Source organism: Pithys albifrons, chromosome 19 (genome assembly GCF_047495875.1).
Source record: "Pithys albifrons albifrons isolate INPA30051 chromosome 19, PitAlb_v1, whole genome shotgun sequence".
In the NCBI taxonomy this organism is placed as follows: domain Eukaryota; kingdom Metazoa; phylum Chordata; class Aves; order Passeriformes; family Thamnophilidae; genus Pithys; species Pithys albifrons.
The window spans coordinates 471498-485790 of NC_092476.1; the positions used below are offsets into that span (position 1 = coordinate 471498).

The following is a 14293-nucleotide window of genomic DNA, read 5'->3' on the forward strand; positions in this document are numbered from 1 at the left end:
GCTCTGAGCAACCTGCAGCAGCTTTGCCTGCTGATGTGCTCCCACGAACTTCCCTCTGTTCCCACTCTATCTCCACACACAGCCTGATTGAGTCTAGTTCACCTGCTGGTTCAGATCTGTTAAACAGCCCAGTCAATAGAAATGGATAGAAAGCACCTCCTGACCTGTAGGAGGAACAGTGGCAGTCTTTGTTTGGTTTGACCTATGCTGTTATTTTGAGATGGTCTGAATACCTCGGGATGACCTCAGAAGGGTTCAGTGCATCCCGTGGCCTCTGCTTCACACGGGCAGGGCTGTGCCCCGGGCTGGGCTGTGCCCCGGGCTGGGCTGTGCCCCGGGCTGGGCTGTGCCAGGCTGGGCTTTGCCGGGCCGTGCCCCAGTCTGTGCCCTGCCACTTGCTGTCCCGTCTGGGTCAGCAGACTGCCCATGTCAGCAACTCACACTGTTACAAAATCGGGAGATTCACGGTGAAATTGAAACCGTGCAGATAACAGGGCGAGTAAAAGTCAAGGCCAGGCTCAGGAGCGCTCTGTGTCATAGTCCATTTCCACAGAAAACCCAAATCCCAGGAACAAGTCGCAGCAGAGGACGCGCTGACCGGCACCGGGCTGAGTATCGGGAGCTGTGAAGGAGCAGACACGGCAGGAGAGGAGGAGAGGGCAGGGCAGAGCCCAGGGGAGAGCCCAGCCCAGCCCGGCCCCCAGAGGAGACTCCCCGGGGAGGAAACCGAAACCGGGGCCATGTCCGCGGCCATCGAGCTGGAGCGGCTGCTGGCCGCCGTGGAGCTGCGGTGCTCCATGTGCCTGCAGTTCTTCTCCGAGCCGGTGCGGATCGGGGGCTGCGGCCACAGCTTCTGCCGGGGCTGCATCTCCCGGTACGGCTCGGCCCGGCCCGGCCCCACCTGCCCGCTCTGCAGGGAGCGCTTCGAGCTCCGCGACCTGCGGCCGCACCGCGAGCTGTCCGCGCTGCTGAGCCTGCTGCCCCCCGAGCTGCGCGACGAGCGCCCGGGACCGCCGCACGAACCCGCACCCTGCGGAGACCGCGGCGCGGCGGGGCGGCGACCTGCGGAGAAGGTACGGCCGGAGAGAGCGCGGGGCTCCATCCCATGGAATCGCCCGTACAGCCCGGGGCTCCATCCCATGGAATCCCCCGTACAGCCCGGAGCTCCATCCCATGGAATCTCTTGTACAGCCCGGGGCTCCATCCCATGGAATCTCTTGTACAGCCCGGGGCTCCATCCCATGGAATCCCCCGTACAGCCCGGAGCTCCATCCCATGGAATCCCCCGTACAGCCCGGGGCTCCATCCCATGGAATCTCCCGTACAGCCCGGGGCTCCATCCCATGGAATCACCCGTACAGCCCGGGGCTCCATCCCATGGAATCCCCCGTACAGCCCGGGGCTCCATCCCATGGAATCTCTTGTACAGCCCGGGGCTCCATCCCATGGAATCCCCCGTACAGCCCGGGGCTCCATCCAGCAATCGCCCGGGGTCCCATCCGACTCCATCCCGGGCACAGCAGCACAACGATCGCGTTCGTGGAGCTGATGGGTTCAGCTGAAACAGTGTTTGGGGTTTATCGGTGTGTCTGACACACTGAACGCTGCACGGCTGAGTTAGGAGAACTAATATCTGTATATATCCAACTATGTACGACAGTAGTTGCTGTGCTGGATGTTGGTTATTGCGTCAGCATCGCACTGGAGCCTCCTGGAAGGACACACAGCACTGGTACACGGTGCCACAGCTCCACCCAGCTCCGTGGCACGGAATGGGCCTGGCTCCTTATCTGGATCTCTGATTAAAGTTTAACTCCCAAACTTAGGGGCCGTGAGGAAGAATATTTTGGCACATATGTATCTAAAAAAAGTCTTCTTCAGTCAAGCAGGGAGCTGAAGCTCACAATTGAAATGAACATGCAATTGGTAAATGTTGCATGTTGACTTCATTGTGAGTATTCCTACTCAGAAATGTGTCTTCCAGTCCCCTCCTTAACCAGTCCAGTGCTTGACTAATGTCAGTGATGTAGGGATGTTTATTATCCTGCTGCTTGACCTAGTCATGCTTTCTTTGAGGGTTGTGGAGATAAATGTTCCAATGTGTCACTTTAAAGGAGGAAGAGATATGGGAAAGCTCCAAGCAACTGGAAATAACACCAGAGACCATCCACCTGCTGAGGAAAGATCTCAATAAAACCAAGGTACATGCTGTGCATCCACTGCCTGCAGTTACCTTCTGTTTCCACTGCTCTGGGCTGGAGATGTGACTGACTCCAGGGCAGCCTTCCAGCCCAGAGCAGAAATCTGCCTTTTTGTTTCCTTCTTTTCTGTCACAATTCTGTTTCTATTGATGAGAATGAACTGTGGCTTCAGCTGCACTAACTCCTGTCTTGGCTGGCACAAAAGCCTCTGGAGCTGTGCATAGTTGCCTTTTTCTGATTATCCCAGGAGTATTCTAAATGTTTCTGGTACTCTTAGATACAAATTACAAATCATTAAGAAGGAATTTTGATCTTTCTGAGTTGTCAGGGAGAGTCTGCTGGCCATAAAATAGTCAGGACTATTAACATGCCCAAAATCTCATTGCAGGCAATGCAGGAATAGTGTCAAATATATTTTACTCTGTGAAACAAAGTTTTCTGCTCTGCAGGAGCCAGTCAAAAGCACATTAAGTGGTGCAGTAGATTCTCATATTCCACACATCTTTCCTAACCACACAATGACCTCCATGTTTTCTGCCTTTCAGGAATATACATCTCAGATCAAAAGCCAAATTACTCAAAATTTCTGTTGCATGAAGGAATATGTTGAAAGACAAGAAAGAAACACACTGATGTTCATTGAACAAGAGCAAAAAGCTGCTCAACAGAAGATTGAAGAGACTATTCACCAGCTCACAGACATCAAAGTCCAAACTGTAAGTGATGAAATGAAGTGGCAGAATATGAGCAGAAATTCTGCAGCTTGATCTGAGTATGTGCAGAGCACTTTGAGGTTCCCACTGCACTACTCTCACTGGGGACAATGATGCCAATCCATGGATATTGATTGCTGATACAGGGGAAGTTGGGAATGAGAAATCCACAGGAAAAAACCTACTGAAACAGGCACAGGCTGGGGATGCAATTCTGAACAGGGTTTGTTCCAAGGACATCGGTGAGCTGGAGTGAAGTGGGAACTAATTGGTTAAATCCAGTCCTCAGTCACATCTAAAGATCCTCTGTGACCTTTCTATTTCCCAGAACTCACATATACACACCTAAGTGTGCAAGTTAAAGAACTCACAGAGTTATTAAGTGTTTTGTAACAGTTTTCTTGGGGAAAACACATCAAGGGCCCTCAAAAGAGGCAGTTAAAGCCCTTCAGGTTCTGCAGACCCCACTTTGATGTTGAAAACAACAGTGCCAGTGATGCAAGTTACCCAGAAGGGATTTGGAGGGGGGCTCCCTGGGGGTGGTGGTTCCAGGACACACAGCTGGACTCCCAGGCACAGGTGCCCACCCTGGGATTCACCTGCAGGAGCTCTGTGTTTGTGTGGGATCCAGAGGCCCCTTGCAGGCAGGGAGGAGAAACGGGTGCTCTGAGTCACGTGGCCTTCCTGAGAGACCCACCTGCAAAGGACATCAGTGCAGCCCCCAACAGGGCTCTTTCCTTTTCTCTGTGAGATTTCAGGTGGTTCTCTCACGTAACTATCCTGTAAAGGAAACTCTTGATACAAAGATTTTTGGAGGGACAGATCACTGCTGGTTTTCCACTCAGGCTTTATAATATAATCTGGGCTGCTAGATGAAATAACTGCTGTTACTTACATATTTCTCTTGATCCTTTTGTCATTATTAGAGTAACTTACCTTACAAAGGCTCACTTTCAGTAATGAATAAAATTACACTTGATGAGAAGCTTAATGTTGTCAAAAATGCTGTAGAAGATCTTAAGAGAAAGTTGGAAATGTTACTTTTGGAGAAATACCCTCGGCAATTCCCACCAGGTGAGTTTCCCTTATTTTGGAATGTCTTTCTTAGAGGGACTGGATGTGGCAAACAGAGTAAAAAATCACTTTGTGCTTATGAAATGCATGTGCAAGTAACACAAGAAACATGTGATACTCAGAGAAAACATTAAGAACACCATAAAGACTTGTATGACAGAAAATGGTGTATCTGCATAGAAAGATCCAACTGCTTTACCATCTTCCATTCTGGCCACACTTAGGGCAGCAGCATACAGTGTTTTGTTAATTTTGAGTAAAAATCTTTGCCTACACATCCTCTGATAATGCACAAGCTAAAAAAGCAGCTCTTTGTTTTGTACTTTAACCAGTAGCTGGGTTTTTAAGGGGTGTTTTCCTTTAGAAGCATAAATATTTCCTTTTGAAGAAATGCCTTAACACTTTTTTTTATTTAGTGCAACCTCCAGACTCGTGTCAGGAGCCCAGTGTCTGCTCATCATCTCCAGAGTCTGCAGCTGAAATTCCAGAGCCAGTGACTCCAAGCCAGTTTTCTCAGTGTAAGTATCCAAGACAGCAGGACTCATTAACCACATGTGAGACTGTGGATCTGCTGAAGAAAACTGTCCCTGGCAGCAGATCTGGCTGTTCACCTGAGGCACAGAAACCCAACAGAGTTGCCATGAATGAATCACAATGCAATGCTGTGCCTGGCTGCTCATGCAGGATAAAGAAAGATAAGAAAGCTGTTTGCTGGAGGTGTGTGAGCTGCTGCTGGCTGCAGTCTGAGTGCTGTACAGGCACTTCTGCACCTCACTGATCTTGACTCTGAAGCTGCAGGGACTCCAGTTATTACCTGAGTTCTGCACCATTTTGGCAGAAATATTTTTACAGTTATCACACAGCAGTACAGCTGTAGCTTCAACCAGAAATCAAATGGTTTTGCTGAGAAAATATGCAAGAATGTGTCCCAGTGAACAGATGACTGAGTTTTATTAAGGTGAGTATCCCATCTATTACTGCCAAAAGGTAAATTTTTTTGGAAAGGCTGTGGTTAGGAAGAGGATCCATCCTGAAGGGTGCAAGGTACCTTCACCTTCCCCCTGGGGTGCATGAGTCTGTCATGGCTATTCATGCAGCTGTGCCTGTTGATGTTTCAGTGTGCCCAGGGTGCAGCTGTTAGTGCTTGGCTGGGGGTTCTTGCTCATCTCAGGATGGAACTTCCAGGTTTACTGTGTGATCCCAGGGTTTCAGTTCTGATCTGGAGCAGGGATGCACATGATGGGACCTGTTCTTGTTGCCTGCAGGTGAGAATGTTTTCCTTTGTCCCTTCCAGGGGCAGATGATGTGAGTTTTGACCCCAGGAGAGTACACGAGCGTTTGGCACTCACGGCCCAGAACAAGAGAGTGGCGGTTTCCAGCCACCCCACCTGGTATGAACCATCTCCCAGAAGGTTCTGCATCAGCCAAGTGATGTGTTCCCAGAGCTTCTCTACGGGGTGCCACTACTGGGAAGTGATTACCAAGGACAGTGATGGCTGGGCTGTTGGAGTGGCTCATGAAATGATTGGGAAAAGGGACAAATTAGGAAGAACAGAACATTCCTGGTGTGTGGAATGGCTGGGTTCCAGAAGGCAGCTGTCAGCGTGGCACAAGGATCAAGAAACAGTGTTACACAGGGAGAAACCACTGAGGGTTGGAGTGCTCCTGGAGCTACAAAAGCAGACCGTGTCCTTCTACTCCATCACTGACAGGGAAATGCTCCTGCACACCTTTGAGCTCAGCACCTCCCATCCTCTCCATCCAGCTTTCTGGCTGTACAGTCTGGAAAGAAATGGAGCTTTAACTTTAAGTCACCCAAACAGGAGATAAAGCCCAGAACAGGGACAGTTTTGCCAATGACTGCAGAGTTTCTGTGAAAGCTTCAGTGTTTAGCACAGGAATTTACCAAGGAATGCTTATCTACCCCGGGATTCCTGGGAATCAGCAAGTGGCTTATGGGTGCTCTGGTTCTCTTCATGCTGTGCTCTGGTCTAGCCACAACTCATGAAAGCAATTCCAGTGGCTGCAGAGGGCAGGAACCACCCCTGTGGCACGGGTGGATTTCTTAAGCAGCTCAAAGTAGTCCCAAGATATTCCTAGGAAGGAATTCACCAGGGAAGCTCTAAGGTTGGGGAGAAGCCTTGCTCATGGGCCTAATTTTTCTGACATTGGTCTAAAATAATACAGAATAAATACTGCCATTACTTTCTCTCAAGTGAGCTTCCTTTAGAAAGACCTGATTAAGTAAGGAATGTTATTGATCTCAGGCATGAAAATCTTTCTCCTTAGAGTAGGCACTGAACTATGGCTTTGTAAATAGGGTTTGTATTTGAGGACTGACACTTCAGGGAGGTGTCCCAGAAAATCATCTCACTGGCACCATATTTTGGTCTTGCCCAGGCCAGAGGGTTTTTTCAATCCTGCTGGTGGCATCAGTGTGGCCATGGGAATAGCTGTCGAAGCAGATGTTCAGATGTCTTCAGCTAATAAATCATGTGGTCACTTTATTGCCCTTCTAAAGGACCAGCAAACAGGATTGTGTCATGGAAAGGAACATCTTTTCTTGCCAGGGAGCCTGGGACAAAATAAGAGGTTCTCAGTTTCCTCTGTGTAGTCCTGGAAATCCAACTGAGGGCTGGATTTCTGGGACCACTGCTTCATGCAGGCAAACTAAAACCAGCAAAAGCATTTTTAAGGAGATGGTGGCTTTCCAGAATGAACAAAATGAGTAGTTTAATGTGAACAAAGCACATGGGCTTCAAGTATCTCATTTAGTGGAACAGAAGCTCCATGGCTTTTAAAGCCACTGACAGAACTGCTGGTCATCTCTGGGGTCACTCTGTGCTGTCACTGAGCACTCCGAGAGCACTTTGGGCAGATCAACACCACGTCTGGACCCAACCCCACTGTGATGAGTGAGAATCCACCACGTCTTGATCCAACCCCACTGTGATCACCAGCCCAGGGCACTCCGTGCCCTGGGCTGGTGATCACAGTAGGGTTGGATCAAGGGTTGGATCAAGGGTTGGCCTTGCTCATCTCGGAGGTCTTTTCCAACCCAATCCATGCTATGATTCTGTGATTCCATGAAGGATAACCAGCCCCCGAACGGCCACAGACGGTGCCGGGCGGTCCCAGCCCCTCGAACGCGCTCCCCGCCCCGCCCCGCCCGTCCCGCGCAGCCGCCGCCGCAGCCGGCCCGGCGCGGGTCCCTCTCGAGCCGCCGTAGCGCGGCGGGCGCTGTGAGGGAGCCGGGGCAGGGCCAGGCCCAGCGAGCGGCTCCGGCCGCGGCGCCGAGCGCGGACATGAAGAAGGACGTGCGGATTCTGCTGGTGGGAGAACGTGAGTGCCGGGCGGGGAGGGAGGTTCGGGTGGGGTGGCTGTCAGAGGGGGCTCGGCCCGGTCCGGCCCGGCCCGGCCCGGCCCTCGGGGCAGCGCCGGCCCTGCGGCCCGGCCGTGGTGGGCGCTCCGGGTCCGACCGCTCGGGGTGTGCCCGCGGCTCCCGAGCTGTGCTGCCTGGACAGCCCTGGACATGACACTGGGGGCAGATTCCTGACCGGCGTTTGGCAAGAATTTGGCTTGTTCAAAGTTTTTTCCACCCTCTCCCTCCCTCCCTTCTTCCCCCTTCTTTTTTCTTTCCCCCCTTTTTTCCTCCCACCCCCCTTTTTTCCTTTCTTCCCCTCCCTTTTTTCCCTCTCTTCTCCCCTCTTTCCTCCCTTTCTCCCCTCTCCCTTTTTTCCCTTTTCTTTCCCCCCTTTTTTCCCCTTTATTTCCCCCCGTTTTTCCCTTTCTTCCCCTCCTTTCCCCCCTTTTCTTCTCCCTCTTTTCCTCTTTCTTTCCTCCCCTTTTTCCCTTTCCTTCCTCCCCTTTTTTCCTTTCCTTCCTCCCCTTTTTCCCTTTCCTTCCTCCCCTTTTTTCCTTTCCTTCCTCCCCTTTTTCCCTTTCTTTCCTCCCCTTTTTCCCTTTCCTTCCTCCCCTTTTTCCCTTTCCTTCCTCCCCTTTTTCCCTTTCCTTCCTCCCCTTTTTTCCTTTCCTTCCTCCCCTTTTTCCCTTTCCTTCCTCCCCTTTTTTCCTTTCCTTCCTCCCCTTTTTCCCTTTCCTTCCTCCCCTTTTTCCCTTTCCTTCCTCCCCTTTTTCCCTTTCCTTCCTCCCCTTTTTCCCTTTCCTTCCTCCCCTTTTTCCCTTTCCTTCCTCCCCTTTTTCCCTTTCCTTCCTCCCCTTTTTCCCTTTCCTTCCTCCCCTTTTTCCCTTTCCTTCCTCCCCTTTTTCCCTTTCCTTCCTCCCCTTTTTCCCTTTCCTTCCTCCCCTTTTTCCCTTTCCTTCCTCCCCTTTTTCCCTTTCCTTCCTCCCCTTTTTTCCTTTCCTTCCTCCCCTTTTTCCCTTTCCTTCCTCCCCTTTTTCCCTTTCCTTCCTCCCCTTTTTCCCTTTCCTTCCTCCCCTTTTTCCCTTTCCTTCCTCCCCTTTTTCCCTTTCCTTCCTCCCCTTTTTCCCTTTCCTTCCTCCCCTTTTTCCCTTTCCTTCCTCCCCTTTTTCCCTTTCCTTCCTCCCCTTTTTCCCTTTCCTTCCTCCCCTTTTTCCCTTTCCTTCCTCCCCTTTTTTCCTTTCCTTCCTCCCCTTTTTCCCTTTCTTTCCTCCCCTTTTTCCCTTTCTTTCCTCCCCTTTTTCCCTTTCCTTCCTCCTCTTTTTCCCTTTCCTTCCTCCCCTTTTTCCCTTTCCTTCCTCCCCTTTTTCCCTTTCCTTCCTCCCCTTTTTCCCTTTCCTTCCTCCCCTTTTTCCCTTTCCTTCCTCCCCTTTTTCCCTTTCCTTCCTCCCCTTTTTTCCTTTCCTTCCTCCCCTTTTTCCCTTTCTTTCCTCCCCTTTTTCCCTTTCTTTCCTCCCCTTTTTCCCTTTCCTTCCTCCTCTTTTTCCCTTTCCTTCCTCCCCTTTTTCCCTTTCCTTCCTCCCCTTTTTCCCTTTCCTTCCTCCCCTTTTTCCCTTTCCTTCCTCCCCTTTTTCCCTTTCCTTCCTCCCCTTTTTCCCTTTCCTTCCTCCCCTTTTTCCCTTTCCTTCCTCCCCTTTTTTCCTTTCCTTCCTCCCCTTTTTGCCTTTCTTTCCTCCCCTTTTTCCCTTTCTTTCCTCCCCTTTTTCCCTTTCTTTCCTCCTCTTTTTCCCTTTCTTCCCCCCTTTCTCTGCTTTCTTTCCCCCACCCTTTTCCCCATTCTCCCCCCCTTTTTCCCTTCCTTCCTTCCCTCCCCATTCCCCCTCTCCTTCCCCCCTCACTGCCCCCGGCCTCTCCTCTCCCCTTGGCAGCGCCGGGCACTCCTGTCCCGCAGTGCCCCGGGGGTGGGCACGGGGTGGGCGCTGTGTGTTCGTGCCCGCGGCCCCCTCCCTTTGGCTGCCTTTCCCCGGCGGTGTGACCTTGGCTGAGCGGCCACTCTTGTGTGCGGTGCCAGAGGGGCCGGGGCTTTGCAAAGTGAGCGCGAGTTCCCCCGGGGGGAAGAATACAGAGTAATTACCAAGTGTCATTAGCAAAACTGGCTAATTGTACTAAGACTGTGGTGCTGCTCACAAAGGTTTCCCGAGGTCTGAGTGCCCCATTTATATTTATAGTTTATGCAGCTGTTTCATAGTGCAGGTTGGCTCTGTCAGTGCTGCCTGGGAAGGTTCTCTGGGACTTCTCCAGGGTGGAATCTTCAGGGAGCTGCCACTGTGCAGGAGGTGCTCACTCATTAAAATTGTGCTTGGTTAGTTTTTGTAGAATCCTTGAATGGATTGGGTTGGAAAAGGCCTCTGAGATCAGCAAGTCCAACCCTTGATCCAACCCTACTGTGATCACCAGCCCAGGGCACGGAGTGCCCTGGGCTGGTGATCACAGTGGGGTTGGATCAAGATGTGGTGGATTCTCACTCATCACAGAAGGGTTGGATCAAGATGTGGTGGATTCTCACTCATCACAGAAGGGTTGGATCAAGATGTGGTGGATTCTCACTCAGTGCCACATCCATAGAATGGATTGGATTGGAAAAGATCCCTGAGATCATCCAGTCCAACTCTTGGTCCAACTCCAGTCCCTTTACCAGATCATGGCACTCAGTGCCACGGCCAAGCTCAGCTGAAAAACCTCCAGGGATGGGGAATCCACCCCCTCTCTGGGCAGCCCATTCCAATCCCTGAGCACTCTCTCTGCAAAGAATTTTTTTCTGCTCTCCAACTTCAATTTCCCCTGGCAGAGCTTGAGCCCATCGTGCCCCCTTGTCCTGTTGCTGAGTGCCTGGGAGAAGAGACCAAGCCCCTCCTGTTTAGGAAGGCATTTGTGCATTTGGATACACAGTTTAATTCTCTTTAGGATTTGTGCCTAATTCACCTCATTTCCCTGCCTGCCAAACCAGCTCAGTGCAGGGGCTTCAGCAGAGCTGTAACAGGGGCTTTCTTTTGGCAACAGCCTGTCCAAATGGGAATGTCAGATATGAATTTAAATGGTGGTGTGTGGTACATGGCACACATCAAAGACTGTGAGCATGTCAGTGTTGGATTGTTGTTGGACTTGTAGCAAACAGAAGGGAGGAGTTTGTTTCACAGATCAGTAAAACAGTTCTAGTGTCAGTGCTGCTTGGTGTGCTTGTCTCGTGTGTATTTGTTAGTCTGAAACCACAGGTTAGTCCAGACTGTCTCAAACTTGTTAGATGGGAACAGCAAACCCTCAGGCTCAGGATCTGAAACGTGTGGAGAGCTGTCCAAAGCTCAGCCTGTTTCACCCCCTGTGCTCTGCAGTTCAGGTTTAAGGTTGTTTTAGTCTTCATGTCCAGGCTGCAAACATCTATTTTTAATAGATTTTCAGAGTATGTTCTGTGTGTTATTTTATGCAGAGTAATCTAGAAGAAAAAGACTAATATGACAAAGTGCTGTTTCCTTCATCCCAGTCAGCTGGTGCTGTTGGGGCTGTTGTTTCTGAGACTGCAAACAGCAGAGGGTTGACCCAGATTCAAACAAAACAAACCAAATCTCTGCACTTGAACCTGTGGATTTCCATAAAACTCTGGGACACCAGGAAGTGTATCAGGAGCTTAGAAATACTGAGCATGTGCTGAGCAGCAACACATCACCTTCCATTTCAGTCATATGGGGTGAGTTTCTGTGTCTGTGTATCCAGATCCTGTGTCTGCAAGGCCAGGGTGTTTTGCCACTGGTTTAAGTTAGAACTGCCTTGACCAGGTGCAAAATGTGCATCACTTTTTCACCAACTGTCTAATAACTTTACTTGCTCATCAGGAAAGTCCTCACTCTCTTTCCTGTGGAAGTGGGAGAGCTCCCAAAGCTCTTCTGATTCCTTCAGGATGAATTTTAAGGTGCAGTTGGTGCAGCAGGACACGGGCAGTGTAATTGGGATTGTAGCTCGTGGGGTTTCTTGGGTTCAAACACAACCACATTGCTGGGAGGAGACCTGCACCTTGCTGCTCTGAGGTCATACCAAAATCTTCCTCTCCAGAATTTCATAATTTTGTAACAGCTGCTCTTTAACTTACCAGGATGAAGAGAAGGTTTTATTTCTGGAGGTCAGAAGGCCCTTTGTTACTGTACCAAAAATAGGCTTTGATAAGTGGAGTGGGCTCTGGTGAGATCATCAGTTCAGCAGTGCCATTTCTTGCACAAAACCAACCAGTTGTACAATTTGGTCTGTCTTTGATACTCAGAGAAGAGTAACTGCAGTGGGAGCAGCCAAACAACTCTGTCCTTGGGGGCCTGGGTGGCATTTCTGTTCCTCTTGGTAGGAAGAGTGGCAAAGGCTGTGAGTGATGCTGGGCAGTGCCTGGGCTGGGAACACAGAGATGCTGCTGCATCCAGGGTTGAACAGGTGTGTCCTTGAACTGAGAGCTGTCAGAAATACCAACCCCACACAGCATTTGCAGCTAAACACAGTGTTTTTTGAGAAATGTCTCAAAATGAAATAGAGCAGTAACAGTCTTTGGAGGCTTCCAGAGGAATAAGGAGGTCACAGCTGGAGGGTTTTACAGAGAGGGGAACCCTGAGAGAAGTTACCAGTTCTTCCTGTTACATGTCCCATTAAAGCTTCTCCAACCCAAGCAGCTCAACTGTGGCATCCCAAGTGTGAATTCTGTAGGTGAGGAACATCATTGATTGGGTTGGATGGAGCTGGGTATTGAAACAGAGATGATCACCTTGGATGAAAAAAGCTGTGACTTCAGAAGGGTTGGTGGGTTGGGGTTTTTCACATTTTTGGGGGGACAGCTCATTGGATCAAGGAGATTATTGTGCTCTTGCACTTCCAAAGTAGTCCAGACATTGGAGACTTTGTCCCCTGATGGTGCAGCTGTGTCTTCTTGTCCTGCTCTCATCCTTGGCTTGAAGCACAATCCTCATATCAAGAATAGGTAACTCTAAATAGTTGATTTCTAAACTATTTTCTATGTGCCTTCTTTGTTGCTATTTCTGAAGTTGCACTGAAGCATTTCTAGTTTGTTCTGGTTATTTGTTTGGTTCCATCTTCTGTGATAAGGTTCAAACCTGCTCATTCTTTTGGGTAAGAGCAGAATTCGATTCCTTTTGGGTGAAATGCAGGAATGTCAGTTGGGTCCTGAGGTTTTACAGTAACAGAATGATGAGAGCTTTGCTGTCACCCACAGATGAAAAGCTTTTAATGTGATCAGTTGGAAAATGTTTTTAAAATCTTCCCATTTTGAGGTGAGATACAACAATTGAGTGTAACAAAGCAAATGATCTAATCTCTGTTTTTGATGCTTTTGCAGCCAGAGTGGGGAAGACATCACTAATTATGTCTCTTGTCAGTGAAGAGTTTCCAGAAGAGGTAGAGCATTCTTACTTGTTTTCTAACTTTTATTTCTGTCCTGTTGTATGATTTTTTCTGAAGAGTAAGTTAATAGGCTGTGCTTTAAATAAGGCTTAGAAAAAACAGAGTTTAAAACTGGAATCAAGATTTCAGGAAGAGTGATAGAGGTTTTAATGTAGAAGATGTAGTTTAAATATAGAAGATTAGAAATTTAAATTTTATTAAGTTCCTTTCTTGTTTTTCACATGGTTAATAAACTAATTGTTTTGTATGTAATCAATGTCAGGGTTTTTAACCAGTGGAAACTGGTCATAACTGGCAGTGCATTTAAACATGAGAGACTCATAAAACTGGGAAGGGCCTGAGAGAGCCCAGACCCTCAGGTTGTGGGGGTGTTGCATTTAAAGAGCTAATTGACTGCAAAGTGATGGAGAAGGAGGAATTAGGAAGTCCCACTGTGTAACTTACCCTCAGCAAGACACTGCCTTTACTTCTGCCTCTGGAGAAGGATTCTCCTGAAGGAAAAATGCCCAAAACTCCTCCAGCTTCCTTCCAAAACAAAAGTAGAGCTAATTCAACATACTATTCCTTTAAAAAAGCAGCACATGGTTTTCTTCATACCACAAAAAGAACAGCAGCTGCTGCAAATAGTTAAGCCTTTTACATATAAACATGAATGTTTATTTCTTCTGATCACAGGTCTTAAAATAGACCTGATGTGCTGCTCTTGCTTCTGCTCAGTGCTGTGTGTGATCCCATCAGTGCAGAGGATCACACTGCTGACAGGACTGGATCTGCTGAACATTGCTGAGTTTAGTTCCCAGCCCTGCAGGTGGAAAGGAGGCTCTTGAGCTGCCTGGGGGTGTTCCTTTGGCAGGTCATTTCTTGGTGTTTTCAGTGAATTATTGTCCTCTGTCCACCCCTCAGCTCCTTCCTGCAGCATCACCTGGAATATTTATCTAAATTCACATGGAGAGATAAAGCATCACTGACACAGAACACAAACTCTGCCTGCAATTACAGAAGTCACTTTTCTAGAAATAACTTTATCCTGGAAAAACTGCTGGAAGACCTGCCCAGTTCCTGCAGGCCAGTCATGCAGGTCTGAGCCCTCTGAGGGGTGGGACAGGCACCTCACTGGGCAACAGGGCTCAGTACACAGGACAGTTTAGATATATATATACAGGCTGTTATCAGTCATCATTCTTGAGGGAGGTGTGGGCAGAGCCTGAAGCTTTACAAAGAGCCATTCCTCTGGTGGTTGGCTCTTCCCCTTTATTTCCTAAAAAAAGGTATCCTGAAAGTTCAGTGTCAACAGGTGAAAGGCAATAAAGAGCTGTGCAGGAGAATTTTGTTAAAATTAGGTTTAAGTTGATTATTCCTGAATATGGATTAGTGTTCTCTGGAAAAAAATGGCAATCAGAGCTGATTTACAGCATTTTTGGAACATGATCTTTATTAGTACCATGTTTTGCTTTGCAGGTTTTCTGAACCAAATGTTCAGCACTGTGAGAAGCAAG

At 49.0% G+C, this 14293-nt stretch overlaps 2 protein-coding genes across 6 annotated transcripts in view; both read left to right on the plus strand.

Annotated features, from left to right (window-relative positions):
• Window positions 1–552: 552 nt before the first annotated feature.
• RNF135 (ring finger protein 135) lies at window positions 553–6192 on the plus strand. The gene is made up of 6 exons (XM_071573737.1): window positions 553–1073; window positions 2115–2201; window positions 2747–2917; window positions 3841–3988; window positions 4405–4506; window positions 5283–6192. Exons 1-6 carry the CDS (start codon window positions 741–743, stop codon window positions 5816–5818), a joined length of 1377 nt encoding a protein of 458 aa, XP_071429838.1. The 5' UTR covers window positions 553–740; the 3' UTR covers window positions 5819–6192.
• Window positions 6193–7196: 1004 nt separating this feature from the next.
• Window positions 7197–14293, plus strand: part of RHOT1 (ras homolog family member T1) — a 29338-nt gene continuing 22241 nt past the window's right edge. For all 5 annotated transcript variants that reach the window (XM_071573373.1, XM_071573369.1, XM_071573372.1 and 2 more), the window contains exons 1-2: window positions 7197–7330; window positions 12733–12791. In XM_071573373.1, the coding sequence (XP_071429474.1) occupies window positions 7294–7330; window positions 12733–12791 (96 nt within the window). In that variant the 5' untranslated portion in view covers window positions 7197–7293. The remainder of the gene's footprint in view (window positions 7331–12732; window positions 12792–14293) is intronic.

Bases quoted from the DNA above. Each gene is read 5' to 3' on its own strand.
- RNF135 (XM_071573737.1), top strand. From the start codon at position 741: ATGTCCGCGGCCATCGAGCTGGAGCGGCTGCTGGCCGCCGTGGAGCTG. The intron at 2,202-2,746 runs GTACATGCTGTG...TCTGCCTTTCAG, and splicing joins AAGATCTCAATAAAACCAAG to GAATATACATCTCAGATCAA. The intron at 2,918-3,840 runs GTAAGTGATGAA...TGTCATTATTAG, and splicing joins CAGACATCAAAGTCCAAACT to AGTAACTTACCTTACAAAGG.